Raw genomic sequence first — 17,051 nt, 5'->3', positions numbered from 1 at the left:
AGTCAGATTTTAACCTTTAGTGTGACATTCTTCTGGCAGACTTTAGGAGTATATAGGTTTGAGTTGCAATGCTTGGCTTTTGCCTTCAAGCTTGTGTATGAGCCAGAATCACTGCTCATCAGGAATGCTTTATGAGCAATAAGTTTCAAATAAAGCAACTAATGAATCTCAGCAAATGTTCTGGCTGCTATGATGTAAATATCAGTGGGAAAACCAGGAGAATTAGAAATGGGGAAAGATTTAGGCATATAAATAAACACTTAGTGCATAGAGAACAGAAAAAAAAGTGTTGAAATCATAAAATGATTGATAGGTGAGGAAAAAGCACATGCTTCAAAGGATTGATAAGTGCCTGGATGTTGTAAAAGTTCTGCAGAGCAGACCCTGTTGAAAATTATTACTTTTATTTTCTTTACTATAGGTAGATGTTTGTATTCATTGGTGATTCGAAAAGAATCTGCTCCTTGGTTTAGAGTTATCACAATGACTCATGAGGTATCTCATGTATATTAGATAAAATTACTGATTTCAGACTATTTAGCTCTTTAAGGAAAAGTTGATTTGTTTTTATTTATAGCATTTGAAAATTACTTTGTTTTCAAAGCGTTAGTATGACTTCCCTTTGTTTTTTGCTCAGAACTGTACAAATGTGAACTGTGTCCTAATTTCATGCACTGTGGGACAGCTGGAAAGAGGAAAGAGTGCTGCACTAAAAATCAGGTCCCGGCTCTGGGCACAAACATTCCTGGAGGTAATACACACAAACATCTCTTTCTATACACATATAATTTTTTTTGACCAGATATGTTAAAATAAAAATTACTAAATTAAATGGGGTAAAGGTAAATACTTTGTGCTACCCCTTTCTTTGAAGATAACATCTTACTGGTTCCTGTCCAAGTTGTTTGCATGCTGCTTAATTTTCTTTTTTTTTGCTATCACACCTTCTCAAATTTATGTCCTGAATCCTACTTGAAGATTCCAACATTATTTTAAGAACCTTTCCTGGTTTTGTTTCTGCTCTCCTGGACTGGCCCAAATGTTCTGCATTTATAACCTCTTTCCCAATGATTTTTCTTAGGGCCAAACAGTGTGTCATGTACACCATGTCTAGCTTAAAAATTCGTTGTTATTCATTCTCTGTTAATCTAGGGAAGAGTAGTATGCATCAAACTCACATAATACATGACACTCATGTAGTGACAATCTGTCTTACTACTAAAAGAAGGGACAGTGTAGATGATGGAAAAAAATAAAAATTCTCTTTGCAAATTCTTGCATTTCCAACTTCTGCTCTCAGGATTCTATTCACACTGCATAAAGGGACCTGTTGGGGTGGTGCAGAGGAGGGCCACAAAGATGACTGGAAGAATAAGACACTTCTGTGAGGAAAGGCTGAGAGAGATGGGGTTGTTCAGCCTGGAGAAGGCTACAGGAAGAGCTTATGGCACCTTCCAGTACCCAAGGGGGTCTTCTGAGAAAGATGGGAACAAATCTTTCAGTAGGAAAAAGAAATCGCATGTTGCGATAGGACAAGGGGTTATGGTTTTCAACTAAAAGAGGATCTATTTAGATTAGATGCATGAAAGAAGTTTTTCACAATGAGGGTGAAATGCTGGAACAGGTTGCCAAGAGAGGTGGGAGGTGCCCCATCCCTGGAAACATTCAAGCTCAGATTGGGCAGGGTTTTGAGCAGCCTGGACTACTTGAAGATGTCCAGGCTTATGTAAGATGAGTTTTAAAGTTCCCTTCCAACCCAAATTATTCTATGATTTTATAAGACAGTGGGATTTTACTGTGAGCTGTTACCTCATAGCTGGCTGTGTGTCTGTATTTACTGTGTAGCTGCCATACCACTGGAAAATACACTGAGAAATTTAAAATTCTATTTGTTGTTATTAAGAAATACCTGCATCTCCTATCTTGATCAAGCTGATTTATTATAGGTTTCTTTCTCAAGGAATTTAAAATTCCTCAGTCTTTCTATCTGGAATGCAAGAACCTTCCTGTGTTCCCTATAGCTATGGGAGAAGAATTCTTTAAATGCAGGGTACCTCTTACCCTAGCAAGAGAAGAATTGAGGATCTTCAGTTTACAGCTTTAAATTAAGTTAATTTCTCCATTCCCTCAGATATGAAAAAGACAAAAAAAAATTTATCCTCACTTACCTTCCTGGTGAAATGAAAGCAGATAGTATAATATTTCCAGAAAGTTGAATACCAGCTCAGTAGCTAACCACCTTTGCTCCAAATCCATAATGGGTGCAAACATTTGGGAGGTCATTGGTCTTTCTTGGTGTATGGGACTATGGCAGTGGTTACTTGAAAGGATGACCTGAAAGGCTTTTCTGCCTATCTGTCAGGACACCAGGTCACATCCTGTGTTTCTTCTCCAAAAGCTGTTATAGAACCACTATGACTGAAGAGCACTTAAGTTCTATGCTCACAATCTGGCCTTGCTTGGAGAGATTTCTGTCTCATTTAGTAACAGAGGACATCCTTTCAGATACTAAGTGAACTAATTTCTGATTTGTCAGTGCATTTTATTTCTGTAAAAATCAATCCCAAGAACCTTCCAAATACTTTCTTCAGTTCCATTAACACAAATAAAATGCTTTTAAAACTAAGCACATTTAACAAATGTTAGATATGTCTAGGTATGGATGTACCTCATTTAGGTTTGCTGAGTGAGTCATTGCTAGTGCAAAAAAAAAAGGCAAGGTCTAGTTCAAATTTAAGCCCAAAAGCATGACAGCTTGGATGTCTCTGTCCTTTCAAATCTGAGAACTGGGATGGACATCATCTGGTGCAAGCTTTTGCAAAGGACAGAAAATACCAGTATGTAAGCATCTCTACAGCTGTGGAAAAAACACATCTATTGGGAAATAGAATGGGATTTTTATTCCAGTTTTTTCCAATTTCATTAAGAGACTGCTGGACAAGCTCACAGAAATAAGTCCCTGTTAAGTTCAGGTAAGCACTGCACTGGTTCTCTGTTCCTAGCACACAGAGACAGGCAGAGAGGCAAAGATACTTTCCTTGACTGGAACAAATAACAATTTTGAGCACTGCAGGGGGCAAGCAATAACACAGAAGATCATCATTTTCTTCACCAAGCAAAAGACAAAGTTCCCTTAGCTACCTTCCTTACTTGGAACCGAGCCTGATGTATTCCAGATCTGGTCAAGTCTTTCTCATCATCATTCTGCCAGTGAAATGCAATTAACTCTGTAAGGGCCAAAAAGAAGATCTTGTGAAAAATCCTGTGCACAAATCTTTAGATGAAATTTCTAGGCTATTTACAGCTATTTCAGTGGAAAACAGCCAAAGTAAGTTTTTCCTAAGTCTAGGTTGGTATATATCAAGAAATATCTCTAAGAGTATAAAGTTAAACAAAATTAATGAGAAACAGTTTCTCTGAGTTTTTGGCTGTGACAGAAGATGTGTAACAATTGAAATAAACTAGCTACAGAAGACATAAAATCTCCTTTTTTGGTGATTCGTAGTAAAAACAAAATCTTTTTCTGACATGTAACCCTAGTTAGTCTGACTTAGGTTCAGAGCAAGTATAACTGCGTGAAATTCAGTGGCATGTTTAATGCAAGAGCAGTGGAACTAGTTTTATGTAATTTTAGTAATCTGAAAGTTAGATACCAAAGCTGGTTGCTAACTCTGTAGACAGTGACAAGACAGAAAGGTATCTTTAGAGGATGCATTATCCAGCTGATTTGAAACATCTCTCTGTCTGATCTTGATGGGGAGCAGGGTCAAAGGCTTGGGACATGGGTGTGTGCAAACACACCAGGCAGTGCCAGTGCTGCAGTCCCTTTAGCTCCTCCTCGCTCCTTAATAAATCCTGCTTGCTTTGCCTGCACCTCCCTTCACCCAGTGAGCTCCAGGCAGAGATGGAATGTTACACCAGCTTGTGGACAGGGACAAGGCTGAGCCACCCTGTAGATTCACTGGGTAGAAAGACCCCATGGGAAACATTCCTACCAGAACATCTTCTGCTTACTCCACTGGTTTTACATACCTTTGCTATCAAACAACAGTTTTTATGGGCTGTGATTTTACCTTTTCTCTGTAAACATTTCTGTGTCCTTTGAATAGTAACTTGCAAGTCTTGTTAAGAATCAGAAAAACTCCACTTAAAGAAATAGAATTTTTTCCTAAGTAGAAAAGGGTTATTCCCTGAGAACTGTTGCACCCCCCCATTTATGTGTAATTAGCTGCCAGAATAACATGATGCCTATTTCATATGCAAACTTGGAAACAATAAATAGTGTCCTAGGGTCTGGTTATTTTCCTTCCACTCATCTCAAAACAGTTCCCTTTTTCACAGCTCCTTTTAAAATTACCATAAAAGACTGTAGAACATAATTAGTTTCCTAAAAAGGGCATAATCTGCTCTTAGTAAGTCTGTAACTGTTGTTAACTAGGCTGAAATCTGCAGATTCAAGCTGAGGATTAAAATGCAGTCAAAATAATCAGGATGAAATGATTGTGAACCAGGAAGTACTGTTCAAGAGCCAAACTGAATCCCACTGTCATGCTTTTGTAAAGAAACTTAGGGTAAAGGTCTCTAGAGGAGCATTGCAACCTCTTTCACACATTCGGTTAATGTAAAAGTTTTCATATGCCAAAGAAATCAGAATAATGGTGACATAGAACATTCCTTAACTGTGTTATAATCTAAACGAAGACATGATGATTTACAGAAGAAATTGTTTGTGCTCGTTAAAGCCGAGAACACAGAGTCATGATGTATTTTCTTATAGATATGCTAATGCAAACCTGAGAAGGATTTTATTGAAAGTGATTGATTTATGCTAGGATGAAATAATTAATGTTTTTCATCGAAGTTATATGGGCCAACATATGTATTTTGTTGCCGCAGAAGACCTGTCATGTAGTGAGTGACTTCTTCCTCTTCCACTTAGTTTAACTGACAACAGCTGACCCCTTTGACTCTTGACAGTTGTAACCTGTCACCCTGAACCCCAAACTCCCATAACAAATAACAGTTAAATGACGTGCAGTGATTAGACATGTTTGAATAAATAAAGCAGCCCAAATTTCCCAACCAGCCAACAAAGATAGAGACAGACATTGTGCAAAGGCCAAGAAGAATCATATATTTTTTTGGATTAACTTCAAAGTCTGGTTGTAAATATGAACCCTCTAGTAAAGTTGACTTTTGGATTCAGACTCGCTGATCAGGCAAATAACAGGCTGATTCATTCAAAACAGAAACAACCTTACATGGTTATGTTACATTGTGTTCTGATGGGGCTCCATTATGTCCCTATTTGTCTAATCATATTTCTGAGTCATCTGAGGGAGACCCAAGGGGATCTGGTCCAGTATTCTTTGAATGGATGGGTACTTTTTAATATAAGACTCAGGAGTTGTCTAGTAAAACATCTGTTTTGAAAATGCATTTCTAAGAGATGAATCTGTGTAATCTGTCTGATTTGTGGCAACCTTCAGGCTCCAAGCTCTTTGGAACTTACAACATTGTGGGATATGGAACTCAGCACATTCTATGCTACTATTTCATCCTGTACTGAAAATTTCTCATAATGATACAAATCTCCTTCTGGGAGAGCTAGGGGAGGCAGTAATGTAAAAAAACCGCAGAGGGTGTATGAGGTTCCCAAGATGTCTGAAGTTTACTGTATTTTCTCTTAATGTTACTGAATATAATTGTATGGTTTCTCTCTTAACTTTTTGACAGCTCCAGATATGTGAATTTTGCGCTACTCGTTGCATGAACTTTAATAGTTAGAAGAGAGAAAAATCTAGTTTTAATCAGAAAAAATTGAAAAGCAAGAGAAGCATCACTGCATTTGGGTGCTTTCTTGGTACCCAGAGTCTTCTCTGTTAAATACTCATTATTTCTGTATGTGTTTGTGAATGTTTCTGAATGTGCATCGATCCTGTTTCATTTTAGATGGCTAAAACAGAAATATATGCTTGACATATTAACTATGATGTGTGCTGCAACACTCATATTTTAACTGCCTGATCCCAGACTGGTATCCAAAACCTGAAACTAAATACCCAGGCTCCCTGTTCAGCACATGGAGAAAATGAGATATCTCAGACAAAGTGACTTGCATTAACCATCAGATTGGTGCATAAGGGCTATTCCTTATCAGGAGGATAGGCACCCAAATCAGGATTTTGTGATACAGGAATTCAAAAATTAATACAAAATCCAAAAATGGTTTAGAAGTTATCTATAGAATTAGCTGAAAAAGTTTAGGAGGACTTGGTTTATTCCATATTAATTGCCAGAAGAAGCAAGAGCTAGTAGTCCAATGACTAGAGAATTCAATCTGGAAGAGACCAATTCAAACTCAGCTTGAGAGACCCCACATCCCTGCTTTATAAAATGATGGTATTCCCTTCTGCTGAAGCTGCACCAAGGATATAAAAAGAAATTGAGAGGTCTGGAAGGCTACAGAAAACAAGGAAGACCAAGATGTAATGCCTTGTTAGTTTGGACCATCAACTACAAGTTGTCCCAGTCCTGGCATACACCTTTGCCTTTGTTGCCTGGAATGTGGAGCTGTCACCACCATTAGAGTGTACATTCTAATGAGAAATTTTGTTGAGAATCTCCATGTTTTATTATTGGTGAACTCAGAGCCTCTTTAGTGTGGTAGTAGGTTCTCTAGGCCAGGTAATGCTTTAGTGGTGAGGATTCAGTTCAGCTACATGAAGGTTGTTAGAGGAAGAATGCAGGTAGCCTGTGCAGTGGGGCCACACAGACTGCAGCTCGTGTGTGTTGGCAGAGCTTGGAGCTTGGAACAGAGGTAGAGGTGATGGGAGACAGGTGAGAGATCCTCTTGCAATAAGGTCCTTTATTTGTTCACTTTTCTTCCTATCATCTTTACTATGGGAGCAATTATTTGATCTGTAAGTGGAATACAACCCCAAGGAACAATAATTTCTATCCTCAGCATCCTCCAGCACAGAACCTCTTTCTGTGTCCAGTGGAAAACATCTCAGTCAAGGGAGGATTGCTTAGTATTTTAAAAGAATAATTCTTAATTAATAATTCATTTAATTATTAATGCAGCCAACCTGAATTCCCTGTGTGTATATGGAAGTGGGGAAACAGAAAAATTAGTGGGAGAGACACCTTGTGCTCTCATTCATTGCCATATATAAGACATATATGGAAATTTAAGTAGATTATTTTAATTCAGACTGAGAATTAAAAGCCAAAAATTTGATGCACTGCCCTTCAAGGCACATATAATAACAAAAGGAGGAAGTCATCAACAAAATTTTCAGTTGCATGAAAAAACTGTTGTTATTTGAAAAAAAAAAAAAAAGTAAAACCCTAAACTTTGGTTGTGGCCAAAAAATACTATATTATACTGGATTTGATTGTTTATGTGAAATGAAGGCTGGAAAGAAAGAGACATTGGCATGGGACTGAACTAACTGGAGGTCTTTTGGGTGTGGGCTAGTTTTGTTTTCACTCTTTTTTTAAAAAATATTTTCGGTGTTAACAAGAGCAGAACATGAGACTCTTCCTAGATGTGCTACAGTATAGGTAATGCTGGGTATATGAAGAGATAAACATCTAAGATTGATAACCATTATAATCTGTATATTGAAGTCTTCTGGAATCACAACAAAATAGCCGCCTCTATTATAACTTAAAATAGGCTGTTAAAATGGATGTAAAAAATACAATATGTGAAATGTAAGAATCTAATGATAAAGAGAAGGATGTGTTGATTTTCAGAGTATTGTCTTAGATCACAGCTGTATTTGGGTGGACATATCCTCTTGCTAAAAATATCACAAATACTTTTTGACCATGTGTACAGAGTCACATGTACATTTTTAAACAAATTATTAAGAAGTAGTTGTATGAGCTCTACTCTCAGCATTTACGTAAGCTACTCTGTTGGCAGCAGTTCAGGTTCTGGGAGGTATTGGTCAAAGAAAGCAAGCTAATGAATTCCCAAAGCATGTATTTAAAAGGTATTGCTTACCCTTCTGTCTTTAAAGTGTGCCAGACTCCAACAGACACAAAAGAAAACAAAGTTTAATCAAGCAGTGGCAATATCGTTGTAACAGCACTGAACTCCATGTGCAAGAGTCTTAAATTCTTGAGTTGAAAATGCCACCACAGCGTGCAGCTTGCCATAGGGGAAGTATATGAATTTTAGCTAGGGAGACTTCACTGGGCTACATCTCAGCAGAAAAAAAAATAAGTATTTCCAAGAGCCTGAACAATTCTCCATAGAGACGATGGAGCAGAATCAGTCTGGAGACTCTCTCCAGTAGCTGAATTCTTCAAACCTGCAGAACAGCAGTGGTCTGCCAGTCTTTAAGCTGCTAAAGATTTTGTTTCTCCTATCCTCAGGCTAGCTCCCTGGGATCCAGATTTGTCCCTGCATTGCATCCTCTGACCAGGATGCCCACATACCTTAGAGATCCTTTGGGGGGGTCAGCAGGTCTGTGCTTGAGCTTCCTGCAGGAAGCACCAGCATTCCACTGGAGCCTGGAGAAGTGTCTTTCACATTGTCAAAACTTTTCCATCACTTCTCACAGTATTTCAGTCTCCATTGTCCATGGTAAAACACTGCACTGAATATTTATTTGGAATACTTTCCTTCATTTCTGACTGCTTTATTGTCTTGCAACTTTTAAAGAAAACAAAGGCTTTAATTCAAAAATTCATTTGTAAAACAAAACCATGTACAGCAAGAGAAGCTTTAATACATACATCATCAGGATCTGTCACCCAGGCAACACAGGGAATGGCCATGTTTTGCCTGCTTCCCAGAATATTGCAAACTACTGTCTCAGCAATGAGCACAAGATCAAGTTCTGCTTGTTCTAACACCAGGGGAACCACAAAGGGCCAGTGTAGTTAGGGCTGGGCTCTCTACTGTTGGTCGTTAGGCACTGGCACAAATACCAGATTCTTTCTTCTCTTTCCTCTGAGCCATGACTAAGTCCTCAGCTTGAATTTCAAACCACAAGTCCTGCAGCTTCCAGTATATTGAATATTTAAACATAAGCTATTTCAAAAATGAGATGGTAAAGAAATGCTGTTTCTTACAGTTGGCTTGAGAATTATAAAAAAGGCTGTAGGAGAGACAGCTGCTTGTATCTCAAAGGCATTAGTACAAGTAAGAATCCTGCTTGCAACCAATTTTGACCACAGTCATTGTTTTCAAGTCCTTTGCCACAAACACATAATTCTGTAAATGCAGGAAAATACTCTCTAGTCTTTTATAGTCTCCATTCCTGTATTCCAGCATTTCCAGGAGTTTAATCAAGGGTTGAGGCAAGTTGTTAGCCGTGGTCATAACCCAAGCTTATTAACCCAAGCTAAGCATTAATCCTCAGAAAGTACCCTCCTCTGATGCTCTTGTTGCTGATATAAGCTGAAAATTAAATAAGCCATGTATAGTAGGTGAAAGGCTTTATTTTTCCATTACTGCTGGGTTTCTTTATAGGAGGTTTCAAGAGAGTTAATGCCTGTACTTTAGCCAATCTGGCTGAATGTCTAATGTCTACTTCTTCAAAAATATAACATATTCTGCCCTCTCAATTACAGATTATGTTTATAAATCATATAATAATATCGAGAATCCTGCTTAATATGAATTTCTTAGGATTGAAAATGTAAGGCTTTTTAAGGCTTTCTTTCTGAATGACAGCCACAGAAACATGCTGAGATTTTGTGTGAGGAGGAATCTAGTGCTGAAGAATAAAATATGAAGAGTGTCTTGAGTCTGGACATGGAAAAGAGTTAATGTGATAAGGAAAAGTTATTTTTCTGAATATCACCTCATAGATGATCAGCACCATGAAAGTATATAAAACAACTTATTTACCAAGTCTAATTTTTTATTTTAAACACTACTGATAGAAACTGATAGATATTGATAGTTCCCTTTCATTTGATTCTGTGTTAAGCAGCTGATTTGACTATCTCTGTGTAGTTGTTTGAGACAGATTATTTAGTATCACTGTTTCCTAGTATAAGCCCCAAGGAGAAGTTGAATTTTCTGATAATAACCATTCAGCTGCTCGCAATATTTTAAAAGAACAAAATTATGGCACAGCCAAATGAGTTCCAGAAGGCAGTAAATGTGCTGGCTTTTTATCACCCTCACATATTTGCAGAGAAAATTAGTTTTTTAAAAGAAGATGGAGTGGACAAGGCAAATACCAGAACTACAACCCTGGAACTCAGAACACCCTTTACAGAGATCTGTTTAGAGGAAGTCCATGGAAGATGATCCTGGAAAAAAAGAGAAGTCCAGAAGAGCTACTGTTTATCCAGGATCAGTATATCAGCAGCCAAAAGAAGAATAAGGAAAATATGGGTCTTCTGCTGAATGGGACATAGAAAACACTGAGTTACCCAATGCCTCCATCACTTTTGTCTTTACTGGGAAAACCTGCATACAGTGATCCAAGATCTCTGCAACCAGAGAGGAAACCTGCTGCTATCATCATTTATCTTCAGCAGAGATATGTCAGGATAGGGTACTGACATTTATCAAATTGGACATTTACCAAATACCAACATTGAAACAAAGTGGACACACAAAAGTCCAAGGAACCTGACAGAATTCACATAAAAGTCCTGAGGGAGGGGCCATGAAAATGTGAGAACTTTCTCTATTATCTTTGAAAGTTCATGGTGACTGGGGAGAGTTCCTGAAAACTGCAGGAAAGCAAATTGTAACACCTGTCTTCAGGGAGCATTCAGAGAACTATAGGCCAGTCAGCCTTATTTCAATCCTTTGGAAAAGAAGGTGATGGAGAAAAAAAAGTGGAAGCCGTTTGCAAACATTTCAGGGACAGGAAGGGATTGGAAGCTGTCAGCGTGGATTTACAAAAGGGATATCATCCTCTACCAGCCTGATAGCCTGATAATTTGTAGATGGTAGTGAAGTGGAAGGATTCAACCAGTGAACTGGTTGATACACCAGTTGTTTGTACTGCCCTTCAGAGGAACCTCAACAGGCTGGAGAAGTGAGATGGCAGGAATTTCATAAAGTGTGACAAAGGGAAATGCAAAGTGCTGTACCACAAGAGGAATAATCCTATCCGCCAGTACGTAGGGTTATTCCAACCAACCAACTGGAAGGCAGTGTTCTAGCAAAGGATCTTGGAGTCCTGAGATGCAAAGTTGAACATGACCCCACTGTGTGTGCCCTTGCAGAAAAGAAAGTCAACAACCTCTTGGGCTGCGTTAGGAAGAGCATTGCCAGCAGGCCAAGGGGATTGATTCTTCCTCTGTACTCAGCACCAATGAAACAGAGCTAGAGTTCAGTCCTGGCCTCTCTGAGACAAGCGAGTCATGGACGTACTGGAGCAAGTCCAGCTAAAAGCCACAATGATGATTAAGGGCTTGGAGCATTCGATTGGATTGGATTGGAGCATACCGGGGACACTGAGAGAGATGAGAACGTTCAGTCTGGAGAAGAGAAAGCTCAGGAGGGATCTCATCAGCATGTGTAAACATCTGATTGGAGGGAGTGAGAACACGCTTCAGGGTCTTCTCAATATCAAGGAAAGAAACGGAAATTGAAATACAGGAAATTCCATTTAAACATAAAAACCCCCTTTTTTACTTGGAGGGTAGTAAAAAACTGGAATTTTTTTCAACGAGGTTGCTTCTTCGGGTTGTGGAGTTTCCTTTCTTAGAGATACTCAAACCCTAACTGGACATGGTCTTGAGCATACTGCTCTAGTTGATTCTACTGTGCCTGTGCTTGAAGCAAACAAACTCCAAATATGCTCTCCAACCAAAACAGTTCTGTGAATGCTTTGATTTGGGCCATGGTCATTCAAATGCACAACAGTTGGCTCCGAGGCATGTATTATGCTTACTTCAGATCATTTGCACAAACAAACCTTTCTCCATCAGTGAAGGAAAGAAATTGTAGCCCAGATTATCAAGGGGTCTGCCTACCTCAGGCTTTGCTCAACAAAACAGCTGAAAGAGGAAAAGCAGTTCTTTGAGAGGGTTTATGCCTTTGACACAGCAGGAAACTACAGGGAAAAACTGAGGAAAACATGTTGAACAATCACACAGGAACCAAATCTTGTTAATGGAGAACACCTAAATGTGCGAGAAATAGAAGGAAGGAGAAGATTTTGCAGATGGGGATTTAGGAAGTGACAAGGATATTCCAAATATGCTGGACTGAAAGAAGCTGGTGACAAAGGAAAGACTGATCTACTTAGAAGGCTCTGTCTTTCTGTAAACCATCAGCGAAATATTGTGTTGAAATCTGATCATCATATTCCATAAGGGATTAAGACAGGTAGCAAAAATAGGATGATAATAATAATATAGAAAAAGGATATAACAGTCATAACAGTCCTAGCCCTCTGGATTCCATTGACCATATTAGCACTTAACAATCTAATGCTTCTCAGAGAATATCGAAGCACTTTCAAAGGAGATCCCTATCGCTACCCCAGATTTACATGGGAAGGGACATACAAGTTGCATGTAGTGTCACTCAGAAAATCAATTGCACGTTTTGTCTGCACTTCTTTGGGTTTGTTGAAATGCTTAATGACAGTTATATAAATATTTTACTAGGTAGCCAGTTAAACAATGGCTGCTGTACACTCATCTCACATTGACACAACTTAGTAAATGAGCAAGGTGAGTAGGATTTTTGAGCTCTACTGCAATAGGAAATCAATCACATTCTAAGTGTAGCTTGGTCTAGGTGACTCTCCCTTGGCAGAGGAGTTGGACTGACTGATTGCCAGAGGGCCCTTCCAACCCAGACTACTCTGTGATTCTGTGTAAATGAAGTTCAAAGATGGTTGTTCCTTCTATTGTTTGGTGGGAAGGCACAGGCATTTCTTGGAAGCTCTACCAACCCGGTCTCAACATAAGCCTGTAAATATTCTCAATATATCCATGTTGGTTGTTGAGCTTGGTCAGCAGAGGTGAGGGTTTAAAAGCTAGACACCTCATAAACTTTGCCTATACTTTTAACTCAACTATTTGTGAGAGAAATATGAGAAGCAACTGTATGTATCTTTCTGTATATAACCCTTCTTCCCCATTTTGAACATATGCCCTTTGTATTGCAGCTTTATGCTGTATTTATCTCATGTAAACATACAGGTCTCAATCTTCCTGCAGTCTTCACCAAAAGAAACCATCTTTGGATTATGAAATCAATGCTCTGGGTTTTTTTGTCTGTTTGTCTTTCATAATGCTTTTAAATATAAACATGGTGTGATAATTTCTTTTTTTCTATCATTTCAGAGAAAGAATTATCTGTATAGTCTTTCTTCCAATGTTTCCTTTGAAGTTAAGAGCATGCCATATAAAGTGCAACCAGCAAAGCTCCCCGAGGGAAGCATAGCAGTAAGTAACTGAAAATTATTTCTTTGTTTGAAGCACATGTACTGGTGACTCTGATCACAGCTGTGAAAGTTCTTATAGATGAAAATACTGAGATTGGTCTTTCCTGTGTTTCAAGTGTAAATTCCTGAAGTAATACCTAAAGGAAATAACTTCATTGCTTTCTATAGAAGTTGATGATACATGATTCTAATTACATTTTAAAATATTTTCTTGCTGAACTCATGAGCAGACTGCTTTATTGCAATTAGGATGGATTTTTCACCCAAAAGAAAACAGAACTGTGAAAGCAAGTATCTAGTGTGGGAAACGGTTTTGTAGAGAATTCCTAAAGTCAGACAGGAGCTTACATAGTCTTGTGCATTTGTATGCAAAGTTTGAGTATGCTGACTTAGAAATGACATGAAATAGGACAGACATTGTTGAGAGAGAAACTGTACTAGAAACAAGTTTCAAATTATGACCTTGCAAATAGACTAGATACTTTGGAGAATTAGAACTATGAAAGTTGTATTGTAGCAAGACCTATGTGGGGCATTTTAATAGATGATTGGCTTAGAATCATTAGCAGCATTGTGTGGCAAAAGCTGATAGGCCAAAAAATGCTTATAATGTATTTTAACTAGAAAATAGTTTGGCTTCTGATTTTGATGGGATGAATTGTAACATGTGTATTGTCTCACCCTTCACATGAGACTGAAAAATTGAGTAAAATCTTTTAAAACCCCTCTTAGGAGCACCGTCTCTAGGTCAGAAAAAAAGGTTTTTCCAATAAATTGGTGCCCTCTCTAGTTAATTTGTTTAGGGCAAAAAAAAAAATTTGAAGGAAATTGTTATGCAAAATCCAGAATCATGTTTCTGTCAGGATTAGAAATCTCACTCTTCTCCCAGTCAGCAGTTTTCTCACACAAGCTTGTGCATTGTCTACAGCAACTTCTCTCTTATCTGTATTAAGCTTCTTTTATACCCTGATTTTCAGGAAGGTCTATATGCCTTTCTAGGATTTCCACCTCACAGCACATCAAGTGCAAGATACAAATGTACTTGCTAATCCTTACAGAAGTGATAGATAGATGCTAAAGTACTTGCATTATTTGCGGGCATTTGTATGGGCCTGGAGTACTATATGAAAGATTAATTTTGGAGGCATAAGTTTGATTTAATTGTTCGCTGGTGCCCAAGGATTCGGTTTGGGGAGCACTTTAAAGTAATTTGCTTCTTATGGTGTCTAATACCATGGTTAAAAATCACTCAATTTTGTCATTAATGATAGAAATAAATAAAATAGGGTGGCAAAAATTGATTCTGGTGTAAGAGTAATCTAAAATTTTAAGGCTTAATGTTCTCATCTTTATAAAGATTCGTCAGTTACATTCCTTCTTGTAAAAGGTAAGTTTGCTGGGTTGAATTGTGGTTGAAATACATCATATCTGTCTGTTGAGGTGTAGTAGTAGGGACAGAATACTTTCTTAGAAACCCCGAAGAATAATACACTTTATAGCTTACTTTGAGTATATTTCAGAGGATACAGGCTATAAAGTTTTGTTTTGTACATGCACGGATTGAATGGTTGATTGATACTTGCTCTGGGAAAACACAAGATAGAATCTTGGTTCTTGTGTGCACAGTGACTCCAACCTCCATCACCAGTAGAACCACGATTCCACTAGAGAGGATTGGTGCTTAGTGCAGTATTCATCCAGAACGGTTCAAAGGCACCAAGCTGACAGATATACTCGAGCTCTTTTTTATTTTCTTGCAGCATGTGTTCCATACCAGAAACACATGTGCAGAATTCTGTGGATAGTGGGGCCTTCATCTGGACTGGAGTGCTTTACCCCAGGTGATAGCCTGCTGTTCTCAAAAAGTGTCAGATGATCTACCAAATGATCAGATAAGCATTTCATTCTCTTACTCTAGCCAGTATAATGCTTGTTATTTGCAGCAGATGATTTACAGCAAAGTGCCTGTAATGGCAACTGTAAAATGTTGAAAAATGATAACGCTTTTATGTCGTTTCATATCTGGACATGGCAGTGGATGCTTGCCAGCTCTACAGCTTGATGTGTTATATGCACCAGTTCTTTGATGTTCCACTTGCAAGAAGAAATATTTCCTTGAAGTTGGGCAAAGCTTAATATTTTTGCTCCTTCTGAAAAAGATCACTAGTTGTGTTTTAAAAGTTTTCAAAGATTTATTTCAAGTTTTATGGTTTTCCTTCAGATAATGAAAAGATGGAAGTGGAAGAAAGATTTAAATACTTTTAAAATCAATTTTCAGAAGTATATATCTAATAATCAGTTAGCACTTAAGGTTTATATAAAGAAGATAATATATTTTAAAGAATAGAGCATATGTCCTTTGTTTAATTCATATAGTGCTGGATTCCAATATGCAGGCTGATATTTACTTTTAGTTTTAATAGCATGAATAATTCCATACACATCAGTAACCTACAGAGTCATGTAGTCCTATTTGTAGCTCTGAGGACTTTATCATCATGGAATACAGGTCTTGGACAACATGGATCTTGAAGGCAGGGTCATGATAGAAAGGTATGTGAAACATTAGGTAAATGTAGGAAAGTCTGGATCTCTTTTAGTAAAACATGAGTATGAAAATGCATCAAACAGAAAATTAGCATGGAGCTTAAACCAGAATCAGCTGACATCTATCACAGTATTTCCATTAATTTTGATAGTCCTAGAATTGCAACCATATATTATACAACTGGTTGAATTTCCCTGCTAAAAGCTATTTCATTCAAGAGAAAATTTTCATTTTTTTGCTACAAGTATTATTGTGGTAAATAATACTGTCTTACTTGGTAAATTTCATTTGCAACATGAAAGTACTTCCTATTGCAAAAAGGACAAAGCTAAATAAGCAGCAATTTCCTCTATTTTAATTTATGATTCTTGAGCCAGTTTGGGAGTTAATAAAATATGGTTGCTTTTCTTAAACGTTTGATAGGATTTTCACTGTGGATGCCTTTAGTCTAAACTGTTTGACCAGTGAGTAGCATTGGTTTCAGACTAAGGCCTATAACTTTTTTTAGCTATTACATGGTGATAGTGCTTTAAACAAGCTTATATTCCTCATGAAATATATTTGCATAATCATTTGTAATGTGTAAACACAAATGTTACTTCAAGCTTGATGGAGCTTTTACACTTTATTTTGAGAATTTTTTGAGAACATATAAGAACGTCATGCTGTAATGGTTGGATGGGGACATGTAGGAGTACAAAAGAATTCCTTTTCTCAGCCTCTGTAAAGAAAATTTCTGAAGACTAAAGGAATCATGGGCAGCAAAAGCAGCAGCACTAGAATAATAATTAATTTAGCTGCTATTTCTTGAAGTAGCAGAATAAATTATGGAGAAGTTATTTTTCTTTTTTAAACTGTGTCTTTTAAAGAACCAAGGAGGAAAAGATTACTTTGTTAGAATCCCACTTGCATGCACTGAATTCTGACCACAGATGCTGAAAGTTTGCACCTAACTCCCAGTCCAACCTAACTCCCATCTATACACAAGGAAGTGCCTGAGAACAAGCAGGTTACCACATGTGCTGTGCTTAGTGCTCCCTTCCAGAGGAATCAAAGACTATTTTGAAGACACACTAACACCAGTATCAGAAGCAAAATCCAACTGGACAAAA

At 37.8% G+C, this 17,051-nt stretch overlaps 1 protein-coding gene across 1 annotated transcript in view; it reads left to right on the top strand.

The window, feature by feature from the left end:
• Positions 1-17,051, top strand: part of ITGA8 (integrin subunit alpha 8) — a 114,614-nt gene that overhangs the window by 86,523 nt on the left and 11,040 nt on the right. Inside the window, exons 27-28 of the mRNA XM_063412969.1 lie at positions 638-751; positions 13,291-13,392. Of these exons, the coding sequence (XP_063269039.1) occupies positions 638-751; positions 13,291-13,392 (216 nt within the window). The remainder of the gene's footprint in view (positions 1-637; positions 752-13,290; positions 13,393-17,051) is intronic.

The sequence above is a fragment of the Prinia subflava genome, chromosome 1 (genome assembly GCF_021018805.1).
Source record: "Prinia subflava isolate CZ2003 ecotype Zambia chromosome 1, Cam_Psub_1.2, whole genome shotgun sequence".
In the NCBI taxonomy this organism is placed as follows: Eukaryota; Metazoa; Chordata; class Aves; order Passeriformes; family Cisticolidae; genus Prinia; species Prinia subflava.
This window is presented reverse-complemented; position numbering and strand designations above follow the sequence as displayed.